General features: G+C 40.6%; 1 protein-coding gene across 1 annotated transcript; it reads left to right on the top strand.

Annotated features, from left to right (window-relative positions):
• Nucleotides 1-614: 614 nt before the first annotated feature.
• lacc1 (laccase (multicopper oxidoreductase) domain containing 1) lies at nt 615-14163 on the top strand. Its single transcript, XM_057336689.1, has 5 exons — nt 615-1391; nt 11746-11924; nt 12064-12229; nt 12843-13068; nt 13430-14163. Exons 1-5 carry the CDS (start codon nt 860-862, stop codon nt 13602-13604), a joined length of 1278 nt encoding a protein of 425 aa, XP_057192672.1. The 5' UTR covers nt 615-859; the 3' UTR covers nt 13605-14163.
• Nucleotides 14164-14479: the final 316 nt, after the last annotated feature.

Here is a 14479-nt window from a genome sequence, read left to right on the forward strand (position 1 = left end):
CAATCTGCTATATGAAAACGTAGATTGCGGTAGAATTGGAAGAAAAGAGGAAAACCTGCAGAAGGTTAAGAGGTAGACATAGAGGTTGACATGGAACCTGCAAAAGTGTAGGCAACAGAGGAATGTAGGCAGTGCTGTCCTATGTCAAAAGTCCAAGCCATCATGATTGACAATGTGGTTAACTTACAAAAGTCAACTGTCAGCTCTATCATTTAGCCAATAAAAACGCAAGGAATACCACAGTAACTATTCACTATATTTCACAGTACAGTAAATGGCCTTACTGTGTAGTAAACAAAATGATTTTGTCACAATGTTCTTGTAAGTTTCTCCCAAGGAGCCTAATCAACAAAGAAATGAAATCACAATTAAATTCACTGTGATTTTAATGAAAATTGATGGCCAAATGTTGAGTAGGCTACACTCATTTAGCACCAATGTTCAATTTGAAACTTGTATCTTTCATTGTGTTAATGAACTGACTGTTCAAAGTAACAAATTGAAATAAGATAATTGTTTTGGTGATTAATCCAAATGTTCTTCAAAGTGTGATAAATCCAAATGGAGTTGGAGATTTTTGAAAATGTACGCCTTTCTTGTGTAAACCCGTCTGCGCAGCTTGTCTGGTGAGGAGTTTCCACTGAAGGCGGTCCCACGGTCTTTTCAGGAAGTAATACACTAGAGGAAATTTTTATTTGCGTTGTAAACGCACAAAGTTCCTTGTTTGCGACCCTATATTCTGGTGTGGTATGACTTTATTCCCACAGATCCTTTATACTAAACAAAGCGACCTAAACGTTGCTGCGCGTAATGATAATTTAACGCGAGCGCTCGACGCAAGATTGCGCAAAAAACGGAGATGGCCACCGTTACAGTTGTGGATCTTACGCATCTAAATTGTTCAGAGTACGATATTTGTTTGGAGAAGCGCATGAGAAAGTTTTGTGCAAATCCTGAGAATGGGTCGCAGGATCCTATCTTCGTTACAGTACTCCAAGATAACTCCACGGGAACGGACAGATTTCCAAGAAACTCTATTCGGGAGACGTGTGTTGGTTTACAGAATTCACCACAGATTCTGTGCAAAAGCTCTCTTTGTGCCTCGCTGTACTCATTGAAACAGGCTATAGACAAAAAGGAAATTGCAGATGTAAAGATCATCACTTCGACCCACGGAAGAGAAATGTTTCAGGTCTACCAGGAGCTCATCTTCACTTTGGCATATACCTTTGAATACATTATCGTATTTGACAATCTGTCCTGTCCACTGGGGGATCCCACGATCAACTGCACACAGATCGCTGAAGTTAAACGTGAGGTTAACACGTTTTTGCGGCACCTTCCAGCGGTCAAAGGAGATATCACAAGTATTAGGTCGCCTTTAATTTCAGGTTGGTTGTTTCTTTTTTAAAACCTTTTTATTTTTAGTTCAACTGTATGCAACTACAAGATCTGCTCTGGAAAGTAATTGCTATCAAAGAAAACAAGCAACAAACCTTTGTTATTAGGCTATAATCTTTAATTTGCCATTCCGTGTTAAGATGCATGTTTTATAAATCCTTCAATAATCTATAAAAATGCACCTTGTTAGGTTAAGAGATTGCCCAGAGGGTGCAGAGCTTCTTTAAACAAGTTAAAATACAAGATGGTTTTAGGACCCTTGCTATTCTCCATATACATGCTGCCCCTTGGCAACATTATTAGAAAACATGCACTGTTAGACTTTTCATTGTATTTTTGTGGTAACTCACTGGCAGCACTATTGCCAGTGACTTACTGTAAGTTCCCCTCTACAGTAGCTTAGCTGTATATGTACTTTACAGTAATATGACTTTACTACAACTTCTTTTTACAGTATAATATCCATACTCTAATATCTTTGTACAGCATAATACTCTTACCACAATTTGGCTTCACAGTATAATAACCTTACAGTAATTTTACTGTAATTATAACTTACTAAATAGTAATGTAAAATGCATTCCTTCATAATAATTTTACAATTATTTACATTTCATATTATTATACAATATGTGGCACTAGCGGTACAAAATCTCTATGCTTAGTTTACATGAATACTGTTAAGTTCTTTAATTCAAAATAAGTGACATAAATCCATGTACAACAGTAATCTTTTTTATTCAGTACATTATTATTAGTTGCATCCATTAATAATGGCTTTTTTTAACAATGTGATACAGCAGTGCCTGATGGCAACTGATAAAATCATAACAATAAAACAGTATCTTTAAGAATAATCAAACAATAAGTCAAACACTGTAAATACAGCCAATATTATGGTTCAAAATCTATTATATATATAACAAAACACACCAGTATAATGTTAATGAGTCTACAGGCACAAAGCTTACAAGATCCATTCTAGGCTTATCTCTGTTCTGGTGCTGAACTGGCACTTGTACTTGTACTGTTCTGGTGCTGAACTGGTACATTGCTAGACAGACGATCTGAAGAGAAACAAAAATAAATGTGTGAAAAATAGTCATGGATTTTCTCTCATTTAAACTGTCATTTAAACTAATTTAAACCAAAAGCCAATGGATATATTCTTCATATGTATCATTTTCTATAAAATAGCATATGCATTGAACTACTCACCTCTGTACCATCACCCGCATAGTGCATGCTGATACTCCAGATTAACAAATGACAAAGGCATACAGATGGATAGCTTCATAGAAGACCTAGCCCTCAATGCTGACCATCCTGTAGGTTGCAGACATCAAAATACACCATGAAATAAAAATATCAGCTCATTTACGGCATTTAATAGAATATCACAGCATATTCTCACAATATAGATTTTTTTCATACCTAGCATAATAACTTGTGGTCTGTGTTGTCACCTCAGACATCTTGGTGGATGTTGGCTGCAAACCCAAAACGTAAAGCCTTACAGATATTGCAAGTAATTTTTATTAAAGAGAAACAGGATAAATTAAATTTTGAATAAAATAAGATTTGTACCTGTTCTTGAAGGCTACTTCATCAACAGAAGAATGGCAATGATGGCGACCTGGTAGTTGTACATTCCTCTGCTTTCACAGTCCATTTGACAGAGCAGGGCTTTGATGTCTTTGTTCCATTTAAGGCTCTTCTGTTTTTGAAAACAAAAAAAATGGGCACAATAAAATTTCTTGGTTGTAATTATATTATACATTACATCATTTTATTTTCCCCAAAACCATACATTAAATCCAACTTACTGCCACATAACATAGGGGTTTATTTAGAATATTTTACCATTCTCACAACTTATGTAGTCATTATTGTGTGAGTTAATAAAGACAGGTCAACCTACTTATGCTCAAATGTTACTCTGTTTACCTACATCATTACTGGGCAAGTTCGGACTCGGGGGTTCAATCTTGCGAGGACGGGAGGACGCAGACCAGTTATTACAAATGGAACAGTAGAGTACGCCGTCACTCAACTGCAATATCAAATACATGAAGTCCCATTTTAGTTTTGCTTTACATTTAAACGAAGTAAAATGACCGTTAGATATTAAAAAGTAAATATATCGCATGGTTAGCAGCTACAGAGACATCATAGCCATGCAGCGGTGAACTTCGGAGCATTTGCCGATGTTATGCGGCGTTGAGCGGGGTAACGTACATGAGTGCTAAGCGCCGGGTCTCCGAATTCGTCCGCGCCAATTTTTAAAAACACGCTAACTTTATTAACTGGCTGCATATTTGAACTTTAAAAACACACATTCTCACCTAAAAAAGTCTTAAAACTAAATTTTGTGACAAAATAACAGTGCTATTATAAACTTTATGCAGTTTTACTGCTCCACTGCTGTTGCTGTGGAAATATTTCTCCTCAGCAGTAGCGTTAATATTTAAATGAAAATTTAACTAAGCAAAACTAAACGTATACAGGAACTATTAACATTTCGCTAGGTATTTTACAGAAAAACGTTTTTTAGCAGTTCTCACCTTCTGTCAGCCGCACCTTCTGTCAGCCGACCCTCCGGTGTTGCTCTCAGTCAGACGGACCAACGTTCGTGCTCATGCCAGGGTTGCCAGCTCCACGGTTTTTACACGCTTTCGCCGTAGTAAGTTCAAATTTGTGACCCTGGACAACAAAACCAGTCTTATGGATCAATTTTTCGAAATTGAGATTTTTACATAATCTGAAAGCTGAATAAATAAACTTTCTATAGACATATGAGTTGTTAGAATAGGACAATATCTGGCTGAGATACAACCGTTTAAAACTCTGGAATCTGAGAGCGCAAAAAAATCTAAATATTGAGAAAATTGCCTTTGAAGTTGTTAATCAGGGGCACTGTGGCAGGCCATCCACTCACAAAAATAAAGTTTTTATATATTTAAGGTAGGAAATTTACAAAATATCTTAATGGAACATGATCTTTACTTAATACCCTAATGCTTTTTGGCATAAAAGAAAAATCGATAATTTTGACCCACACAATGTATTTTTGTCTTTTACCTAAAATGTTCCCGTGCTACTTAAGACTGGTTTTGTGATCCAGGGTCACATTTGGCTTCAGGCTTGCGTGCTGTAGTTATCCTTTTCTGTTTCTTAAACAATTGCCAATTTAAAATGTTTCTATATGCTAAAGTTTAAGTGACACTTTTTTGTATCTTCACTGATAAAAGTCAGTCTTCAAATACAGTAACACTACTGCTATTGTGTCAACAGTAGAATACTGTAAATTCCCAAAATACAGTGTACCACTGTAAATTACAATATCACGTCATAAAAATACCAACAATGCAATGCATATTACAGTAATTAACAACAACTGTCAGGATTATGGACTTGTGTTGGCCACTAGTGGCCGCTATTGAGACTTATGTTTAGTTTTCTCCTGGTAGGATTATAGGTGTTGGCCACTAGAGGCCACCATTGAGTATTTGTTCAGTTTTTTTTCCCTGCCTTTGTGATTAGTTATTGTTTTCACCTGTGCCTTGTTTTCTTCATGTGTACTTAAGTGGCTCTGTTTCTCTATTCTCTGCTCAGTGTTTGTAAGTGGAGGAGCATTCCTCTGTGTGTATCTTTGTAAGCTTTTCAGTTTTCTTTTTCTATGAATCCTCCAGACAATGTTTTTTGATTTTTGTTTTGTTCTACCCTTTTGTCACTCTCCTGTGTTATGTTGAGTGGGGACAACTTGAAGCAACTATTGTTTTCATGAAGATCCTTGCCTTCCTTTTTTGTGGACTAATTGCTTACTTTGGTGGATACATTCATTTGACTCATTAAAGTTACTTTTGCCTTCAACTCGTTTCTGCATCTGGATTCCTTAACTCTCTCAAACCAGCCACGTTGTTGACAGAAACACTGAGCCAAAGACATGGATCCAGCAGAAACGCTCAGAGCACAGGATCTCATTGGGGCAGTCACTCGCCAGGAGGCTGCCTTAGCCCAGCACGAGGCTTTGATGGCCAAACATGATGGCCTGCTGTCTGAAATCATGTCTTCTCTTCAAGAGATTTTTCGTCGACTACCGGCCACTCCTGTCCAAGTCACACCTGCTACCACACATCAGGCAGAGCCCCAAACCCCAGTTTTTTAGTAGAGCCAAAATTACCCCCACCTCAGCGTTTCTCTAAGGATCCGATTGCTTGTAATGGTTTCCTCACCCAGTGTGCCCTGACCTTTGAGCTGCAGCCATCATCCTTTCCTTCAGATAGAGCCAAAATTGCTTATATTATCACCCTCTTGTCTGGAAGAGCCCTGTCCTGGGCCACCTCTGTCTGGTAGGCCAAAAGCCCCTTCTGTTTTAGTTACGCCTCTTTTGTGGAAGAGTTTAAACGGGTGTTTGACCACCCTCTCCAAGGCCGGGAGGCCTCAAGAGAGCTTTTGTCTCTTCAGCAAGGTAATCGCAGCGTAGCGGAGTATGCCATCCAGTTCCGCACCATCGCGGCTTCAAGTGGCTGGAATGCAGAGGCTCTCATTGTATGCTTCCAGAAAGGCCTCTCAGAAAGCCTCCAGGATGAGCTTGCTACCCGAGAACCCCCAGATGGCCTTGAGGCACTCATAAAGATGGCAAACCATCTAGACAACCGGATAAGAGAAAGAGAGTGCTACCGTAAGCTTACCATTCCAACACCACCATATCCTATGGCTCAAGCTTCCCTCAATATTCCAGAGCCCATGCAGCTGGGTGGAACAAGGATTTCCTCTGCTGAGCGTGATCGCCACATGAGGGAGCGACGCTGCCTTTACTGTGGCCTGTCTGGACACTTTCGTGCCACATGCCCTGAACTTTCGGGAAAAGGTCCATCCTGTGCAGGCAGGGGAGAGCTGTGACGGGAGCCACCTTATCCTCCCCCCTTACCAACTCAGGATTATTTCTTCCCATCACACTTTCTTTTGGCAATCAGCACCACAGTTTACAGGCCTGGGTGGATTCAGGATCAAACGGTAATTTTATGGACAGTCTCTTAGCCGCCAAGCTCAATGTTCCGTGTAAGTCTCTTCCTTCTCCCTGGTCAGTTATTGCCCTGGATAGAAGTCCTTTAGGCCAAGGAAAGGTAACCTATCAAACATCCCCTTTACGCCTTTCCATTTCCCAACACCAGGAGGAGATAGTTTTCCACCTGATCCAGTCCCCTGACTTCCCTGTGATTTTAGGTCACCCTTGGCTCCTTCAGCATAATCCCCACTTCGATTGGTCCACCAACACAGTCCTAGAATGGGGACCTACCTGCCACGCCACTTGTATTTTTCAGTGTTCCCTTGGTAACACTCCCGATTCTCAAGAACCTATTGACCTTTCTCGAGTTCCCCATGTGTATCATGACTTTCAGGAAGTTTTTAGTAAACGCAGAGCTACCACATTACCACCTCACCGTTCTTATGACTGCGCCATACACCTGCTCCCTGGTACCATTCCCCCTAGAGGTCGTATTTTCTCTCTGTCCCCTCCCGAGCGACTGACCATGGACAGTTACATCAAGGAATCCCTCGCAGCAGGATTCATCCGGCCTTCCACTTCCCCTGCTGGTGCAGGGTTCTTCTTTGTGGCCAAAAAAGATGGTGGCCTGCCACCATGTATAGATTACAGAGGCCTTAACAAGATAACCGTCAGGAACCGCTACCCATTACCTCTCATGGCCACATCTTTTGAATTGCTTCAAGGAGCCTTAATCTTCACCAAGCTTGACCTGCGCAATGCATACCATCTAGTGCGCAATGCATACCATCTAGTGCGCATAAGGCAAGGGGATGAATGGAAAACAGCATTCAATACTCCCACAGGGCATTATGAATACCTTGTTATGCCTTTTGGCCTCACCAACGCCCCAGCCGTGTTTCAGGCCTTGATCAATGATGTTCTCCGGGACATGCTTAACAAGTTTGTATTTGTCTACCTAGACAATATTTTGATCTTCTCAGGGTCCCTGCAGGAGCACATTGGGCATGTCCAAAGGGTTCTTCGTCGCCTCCTGGATAACCATTTGTTCATTAAACCGGAGAAATGTGAATTTCATGTATCCCAAGTACAGTTTCTAGGATTCATTATTAGCCCAGGTAACATCCAAATGGATCCCAAGAAAGTTCAGACTGGCCCACCCCTGCCTCAGTCAAGGATGTTCAACGGTTCCTAGGATTTTCAAACTTTTACCGCAGATTTGTTCACAATTTCAGTGCTGTAGTAGCTCCACTTACAGCTCTCACTAAGGGTACGGATAAGAAGTTCCTGTGGAACTCTGAGACAGAAAATGCCTTCATGGAACTCAAGTCCCACTTCACCTCTGCCCCCATTTTGACTCTCCCAGATCCTGAGAAGCCTTTTGTGGTTGAGGTGGATGCCTCAAATATAGGAGGGGGAGCTATTCTCTCTCAACGAGAGGAGGACAACAAGATGCACCCATGTGCTTTCCTATCCCATCGTCTATCACCCACTGAGAGGAATTATGATGTAGGAGACCGGGAACTTTTGGCAGTTAAGCTGGCCCTCGAAGAATGGAGGCATTGGCTTGAGGGGGCTCAACACCCTTTTTTAGTCCTAACTGACCATAAGAACTTGCAGTATATCCAACAAGCCAAAAGACTCAATCCATGACAGGCTCGTTGGTCTCTGTTTTTCAACCGGTTCCAGTTTGTTCTGTCATACCGCCCAGGATCCAAGAACCTAAAACCTGATACCCTATCTCGAGTTTACTTGTCCACTGATCAAGAGGAATCAGTAGGACCCATCATCCCAAGCTCTAAGGTGATGGCATCAGTCAGGTGGAAGATTGAAGCCACGGTAAGACATGCCCAAGCCCAAGAGCCTGATCCTGGAGGGGGGCCTGCTAACTGTTTGTTTGTTCCCAGCACTGTCCATTCCCAGGTACTTCAATGGGGTCACAGCTCCTGTTTGACCTGCCATCCTGGCTCTGCTCGGACCCTCGAGTTCCTCCTGAGAAAGTTTTGGTGGTCTAATATTGGGGATGATGTTAAAGCGTATGTAGCTGCTTGCCCCACTTGCAATCAGGGGAAGGTGCCTCGCCATTCACCTCGAGGACTGCTCCATCCTCTTTCCATACCACATTGACCTTGGTCTCACCTTTCTATAGACTTCATTACAGGACTTCCACCATCTCAAGGTAACACCACCATCCTTGTTATTGTGGACAGATTCTCAAAGGCTTGCAGGTTTATTCCCCTACCCAAGTTACCTTCTGCTAAAGAGACAGCTGAGATAGTTATTAACTATGTGTTTCGAGTCTTTGGAATTCCACAGGACATTGTCACGGAGCGGACCGCAGTTTTCCTCCCATTTCTGGCATGCTTTTTGTCAACTGTTGGGGACAACAAGGAGCCTGTCCTCTGGATTCCACCCAGAGTCCAATGGCCAAACAGAGAGATTTAACCAGGACCTGGAGTCCAATCTGAGGTGTATGGCAGTGGATAATCCAACCTCCTGGGCATCATTCATCATGTGGGCAGAATACGTCCATAACACACTGCATTCCTCACCCATTGGAATGTCCCCATTTTAGTGCCAGTTTGGATTTGCACCCCCTCTGTTCCCAGATCAAGAAAAGGAGGTTGGGGTTCCCTCTGCTCGACACTTTATTCGACGCTGCCGCTTGACCTGGAGCAAGGCTCGGCGCAGGCTTCTCCAGGCCTCTCAGCAGTATCAAAGACAGGCCAATAAGCGTCGTCGACCAGCACCTGCTTTTCGTCCTGGCCAGAGGGTTTGGCTCTCAACAAGAAACCTGCCTTTGTGTGTGGAATCCCGGAAGCTGGCCCATCGTTACATTGGCCCATTTCGCATCGCAAGGAAAGTCAACCCTGTCTCTTATCGTTTTTTTTTACCCAGGTCTCTAAGAATTAATCCAACTTTCCATGTGTCCTTGTTAAAACCTGTTGTGTGTTCCCCTTTTGTTCCTGCAGTCAGACCACCCCCTCCACCTCGTATCATCAAGGGTCAGCCAGCATACACAGTCCACAGGATTCTGGACTCCCGACGAGTAAGGAGATCTATTCAGTATCTGGTGGACTGGGAAGGCTATGGACCAGAGGAGCGCTCCTGGGTTCCTTACAAGGATATTCTGGATCCAGAGTTAATTAGGGAGTTCCAATCTCGTTGTACTGACCATCCTAGGAGGAACGTCAGGAGCCGTTCCTAGAGGGCGGGGTCCTGTCAGGATTATGGACATGTGTTGGCCACTAGTGGCCGCTATTGAGACTTATGTTTAGTTTTCTACTGGCAGGATTATAGGTGTTGGCCAATAGAGGCCACCATTGAGTATTTGTTCAGTTTTTTTCCCTACCTTCTCTCAGTCCAGCCACGTTGCTGACAGAAACACTGAGCCAAAGTTGCTGACAACAACAAAAGATTACAGTATTTTACTGGGCATTTTGTGGTACTAATTGTAAAAACTACAGCAAAGTCTAACAGTGTGGAATTAGCTTCCACTGTTATGCAGATGATTCTCAGCTGTCACGTTCCCACCGTCTTGTTTATGAAATTCTAGTCATGTGGCGGGATCGGGGCAGAGTCCTTAGGTTTTATGTGAGAAAACCATGAGTTGTTTGTTTTTACTTCTCATGTGTTTTCTCGTGTCTCGTCATTGGCCCCGCTCCTCTCGTTTCCTTGTTATCTTTCCCTGAGTGTTTTATTACCCACACCTGCCCTGTGTCATTATCCCTCGTTTGTCTCTCCCTATAAATACCCTCTTGTTTCTTTGTCTTGTGTTCGTGGATTACGTTTGCATGTGAATGTTCGTGCTCATGGTCCTGTGCGCGTGTATTGATTGTACTACGTTTGGTGTGTACCTTGTTTGTGTGCTCGTGTTGTTACCCTTGTTTCTGTTCTCTGCCTTGTCTGTGAATCTTGAGTTTTGTGTTTGCCTTGATTACCCTGCCGTGTTTTTTTGTAAGACGTTTGGTCGAGTTTTTGAGTTAGGTTTTTTGCTTCTCTTGTTTTACGTTTTGCCCAAACGTGGGAAGTCTTTTGTTTTATATATATATATCTGTTTCGTTTTCCCCATTGTGGGTGTTTTTGTTTCGTGTATTAATAAAGCCTTGTTGTGTTAACCCCTTCACTGCCTGTCTGCGCTTGGGTTCTCTTCTTCCACACACCTTCCGTGACACTCATCTATATATCTCATCAAGACCAGATGATTCCTTCCAGCTATCCAAATTGGCAGAGTGCATCGGACATATAAAACATTGGATGACTAGTAATTTCCTTCTTTTAAATTCTAATAAAACAGAACTATTACTTATCGAACCAAAGACACGTAAACAGAATATTTCGGATTATAACCTGCAAATTGAAGGCTGCACTGTTACTCCACTGTTACTCTATAAATACAGTTAAAGACCTAGGCGTTATATTAGACCGCAACCTATCATTTGGAAATCACATCTCAAATGTCACAAAAACATCATTCTTCCACCTTAGAAATGTTGCCAAATTACGAAATATTCTATGTGTTGCTGACGCAGAGAAGCTTATTCATGCATTTGTGACCTCAAGACTTGACTACTGTAATGCACTACTTAGTGGTTGTCCTGCATCATCAATAAACACACTACAGTTAGTTCAGAATGCAGCTGCCAGAGTTCTAACCAGGTCCAGAAAATACGATCACATAACCCCAATTTGATCATCCCTTCACTGGTTACCCATTAAGTATCGTATTGACTTTAAAGTTCTTTTAATTACTTATAAAGCCTTAAAAGGTTTAGCCCCTACCTACTTAACAGAGCTTCTACCACATTACAACCCATCACGCTCTCTAAGATCTCAAAACTCCGGACTTTTGATAACACCTAGAATAACTAAATACACCAAAGGGGACAGAGCTGTCTCATACGTAGCACCTAAACTCTGGAATAGCCTTCCCGATACTATTCGAGGGTCAGACACATTTATTTATTTACATTAAATTTAAATCTAGATTTTTCAGCCAAGCATTCACTTAATGCATAATATGCTAAATAAACCACCGGGAGACTGCATTTATTAGATATTATTTACTAGAATGATCTTGCTTGTTCTATAAACACCATGCACTCTGCTGTGTTTTACCTTTTTTGTGTTTTTGTGTTTTTCTTATTTTCTCCTGTAAAGCTGCTTTGGAACAATGCGCTATATAAAAAAATGAATTGAATTGAATTAACAATTTTTGGTCTAATTAATCTCTTGCATTTGTGTTATTTCATTTTTTCTATATTCTAAAATGTGGAAAATATCAATAATAATACATATCATTCTATATATCTGTCTTTCCTTCTTACTCAAAGACTGTTTTGCTCATGGCTTCACCACTCGGACCGGAGGTATATCTTACATTAACACTTTGAGCTCACTGAACCTCTTTTGCAATCCTTGGCGCAAAGACTCCAGAGCTGTGGTGTCTGAAAATCTCCGCCGCCTTGGCCAACAGGCTGGATTTCAACCTCATCAGTTTAACCTCATAAAGGTATTTTACCACAAAGAAAATGTGATCTATTGACCAATTATTTTTAGTTATAAACCCAAATAATTGACAAAACACCACAATTATAGCTCTGTCGCATCATTGTATGTACAATTCTATGTATCTTTGTTATTTATTTCAGTGCAATCATGCAAATGATGTGTGGGTGATGGGCAAACCTGCACCCGACAGTTATGATGGAATGGTTACCAACCAAGCAGGCGTTGTCATAGCAGCACCAGGAGCTGACTGCATGCCGCTGCTGTTCACTGACCCTGTAAAAAAGGTCATTGGAGTAGCACATGCAGGTGAGTCATCTTGTCTGTTAAATGGGAATCTCACAAAAACATGTCCAGGTCACATTTTACCACAGTTTAGAAAATTATTATTAATTATAATGATTTTTTAAAAATTGCATTACCATATGTTTATATATAAATATTGTACATACGTAATGTGTACATCCATGCATTAATTTGTACCTGAACCCATTTACAGAAACTGCTGGTATATCTAAATATCTAAATCTATATCTTAATACGAAAGATATAACAGTGGGGTTATATAACTGAATGGAGGATGTGACGTTTGCTTGTAAAAACAATTGAGGAGTTGATGTCAGGGTTAATAGGGGGTCAGAAATATGTTGTTTTGTTGTGATCGAAACTGCTCTGGGGCATGGCACATATGGCCACAGAGAGAATTGACTTTCATTGAAAGGGACTCTGGTATAATTCCTGGACCTGTGTACATAATCCTTGTAAAACTGATGTAAAAAAAAATATTGGTTATGGGACAGCAGTGTGAAATGTTAGGTTATAGGTACAAGTCAGCACTTAGAATGCATATGAGATGATATACCAGATATACAACACAAGTATAAAATGCTTGTTTATCTAGTATTTCTTGTTCATGTTTCAGGCTGGAAAGGAACCCTCATGGGAATTGCCATGGCAACAGTGAATGCTATGGTGTCAGAGTTTGCCAGTAGGCCTGAAAACATTGTATGTGTGATTGGGCCTTCTGTGGGACCGTGCTGTTTTACTCTGGAGCAACATTCAGCTACAGAGTTTTATGCCATACATCCAGATTGTGTAAGACACATGGAGTCACCTACACCTTATGTTGATATCAGACTCACAACCAGGTAAGCATAAAAGGGCATCAATGAAATCCTGCTTCGACTTTAACAGTACACTGGAGACATGTTTTATTGATCATCATAAAATGGCATCATGCTGCTGTCCTCTGTGTCTGCCGCATAGGTCATACCATTTCCTCACTGTACTCACATTAATAAAATAAAAAATTGTGATTGATGGGCTTGTTTTACATTTCTGTAAAAGAATATTTGAAGAAATAATGATTAATCACTGACTAAATTAAATTAAGAAATTAAAAGTGGGCGGGGTTAGAAATATGTTGTTTTATTGTGTATACAGATACATTTTCTTTTTAGACATGTGTTAAAAAGCAGCATGTCTTACAGTCCGATTCCTTTTTCCAAGAGTTCTACTGGAGAGAGGTGGACTTAAGCCAGAACACATTGAGAACATCCAAATCCCAAATGAAACCGGTTCCACACTTTGCACTTCCTGTCAGCCTGAATTATTCTTCTCCCACGTAAGAGATGGAGTCAACTTTGGAACACAAATTGGATATGTGTGGATCAAAGAGGAATAGAACCAATAATGTGTTTTACCAAAGACTAACTGAATGTGCACAAAAAGCATTTATGCATTAATTATATACATTAATTAATATGGGATTGTTTTGCCACACTGACAAAACAACATGTATTATACTTGGTGAAAACTTCAACAGTTGCATGCATTGAAAATCACAAACAGCAGGACAGCTTGGAAAGTCAAAGAAACCTCACCTAAATATAGCTAACTCGGGATTTGTGTGTTGACATCTGTCAGTATAAAAAGTTCTGTCTTTTATTCATTCTAAAATGTATTGTATGTACATACACAGTATTAGGATGTGTTGAAAGGGTTTAAATAGCCTACTTTAAACTGACCGTGAATGTACGCTAGAGGGAGCTCATAGTGTTTTTTCCTCTTCTCAACCGTACACCAAGAAAGAAAGAAAGAAAGAAAGAAAGAAAGAAAGAAAGAAAGAAAGAAAGAACGTGTTTATGTAAGAAACTCCGTGACTATATTTTATTTGGATGAGACAGCAGAGGGCGCGCGTCTACCCGCGTCTACACACTGTTTGCGCTTGTTTGTTTAGAAAGGTACTGCTTGTGATTGTTACCACTTTCCGTTGCAACATATTGTCTGTCATGTCATTAAAACAGGGTAATACAGCCGTCACAGATTGATGTGGTCTTTTGACCATAATTATCATTCTACACTATACTATGCATATTGGGCCACTTTTAGTTAATCGAAGTGACCTAATTTATCAAATATTTACCAGACCTGACCTTAAAAATAACACCACTTTAAATCTGTCATCATTTTGTGTAATAAATATACAAGTCAAAGCACCATATAATATAATCAGGTTTGAAAAAAACAAGTCTTCTGTTCTTCGTTATTATACTGTAC

This window comes from Triplophysa rosa, linkage group LG6 (genome assembly GCF_024868665.1).
Source record: "Triplophysa rosa linkage group LG6, Trosa_1v2, whole genome shotgun sequence".
NCBI lineage: Eukaryota > Metazoa > Chordata > Actinopteri > Cypriniformes > Nemacheilidae > Triplophysa > Triplophysa rosa.

Excerpts from the sequence above, each read along its gene's own strand:
- lacc1 (XM_057336689.1), top strand. The coding sequence starts at position 860 with ATGGCCACCGTTACAGTTGTGGATCTTACGCATCTAAATTGTTCAGAG. Across the intron at positions 1,392-11,745 it reads TAGGTCGCCTTTAATTTCAG|ACTGTTTTGCTCATGGCTTC; the intron begins GTTGGTTGTTTC and ends TCTTACTCAAAG. Across the intron at positions 11,925-12,063 it reads ATCAGTTTAACCTCATAAAG|TGCAATCATGCAAATGATGT; the intron begins GTATTTTACCAC and ends TATTTATTTCAG.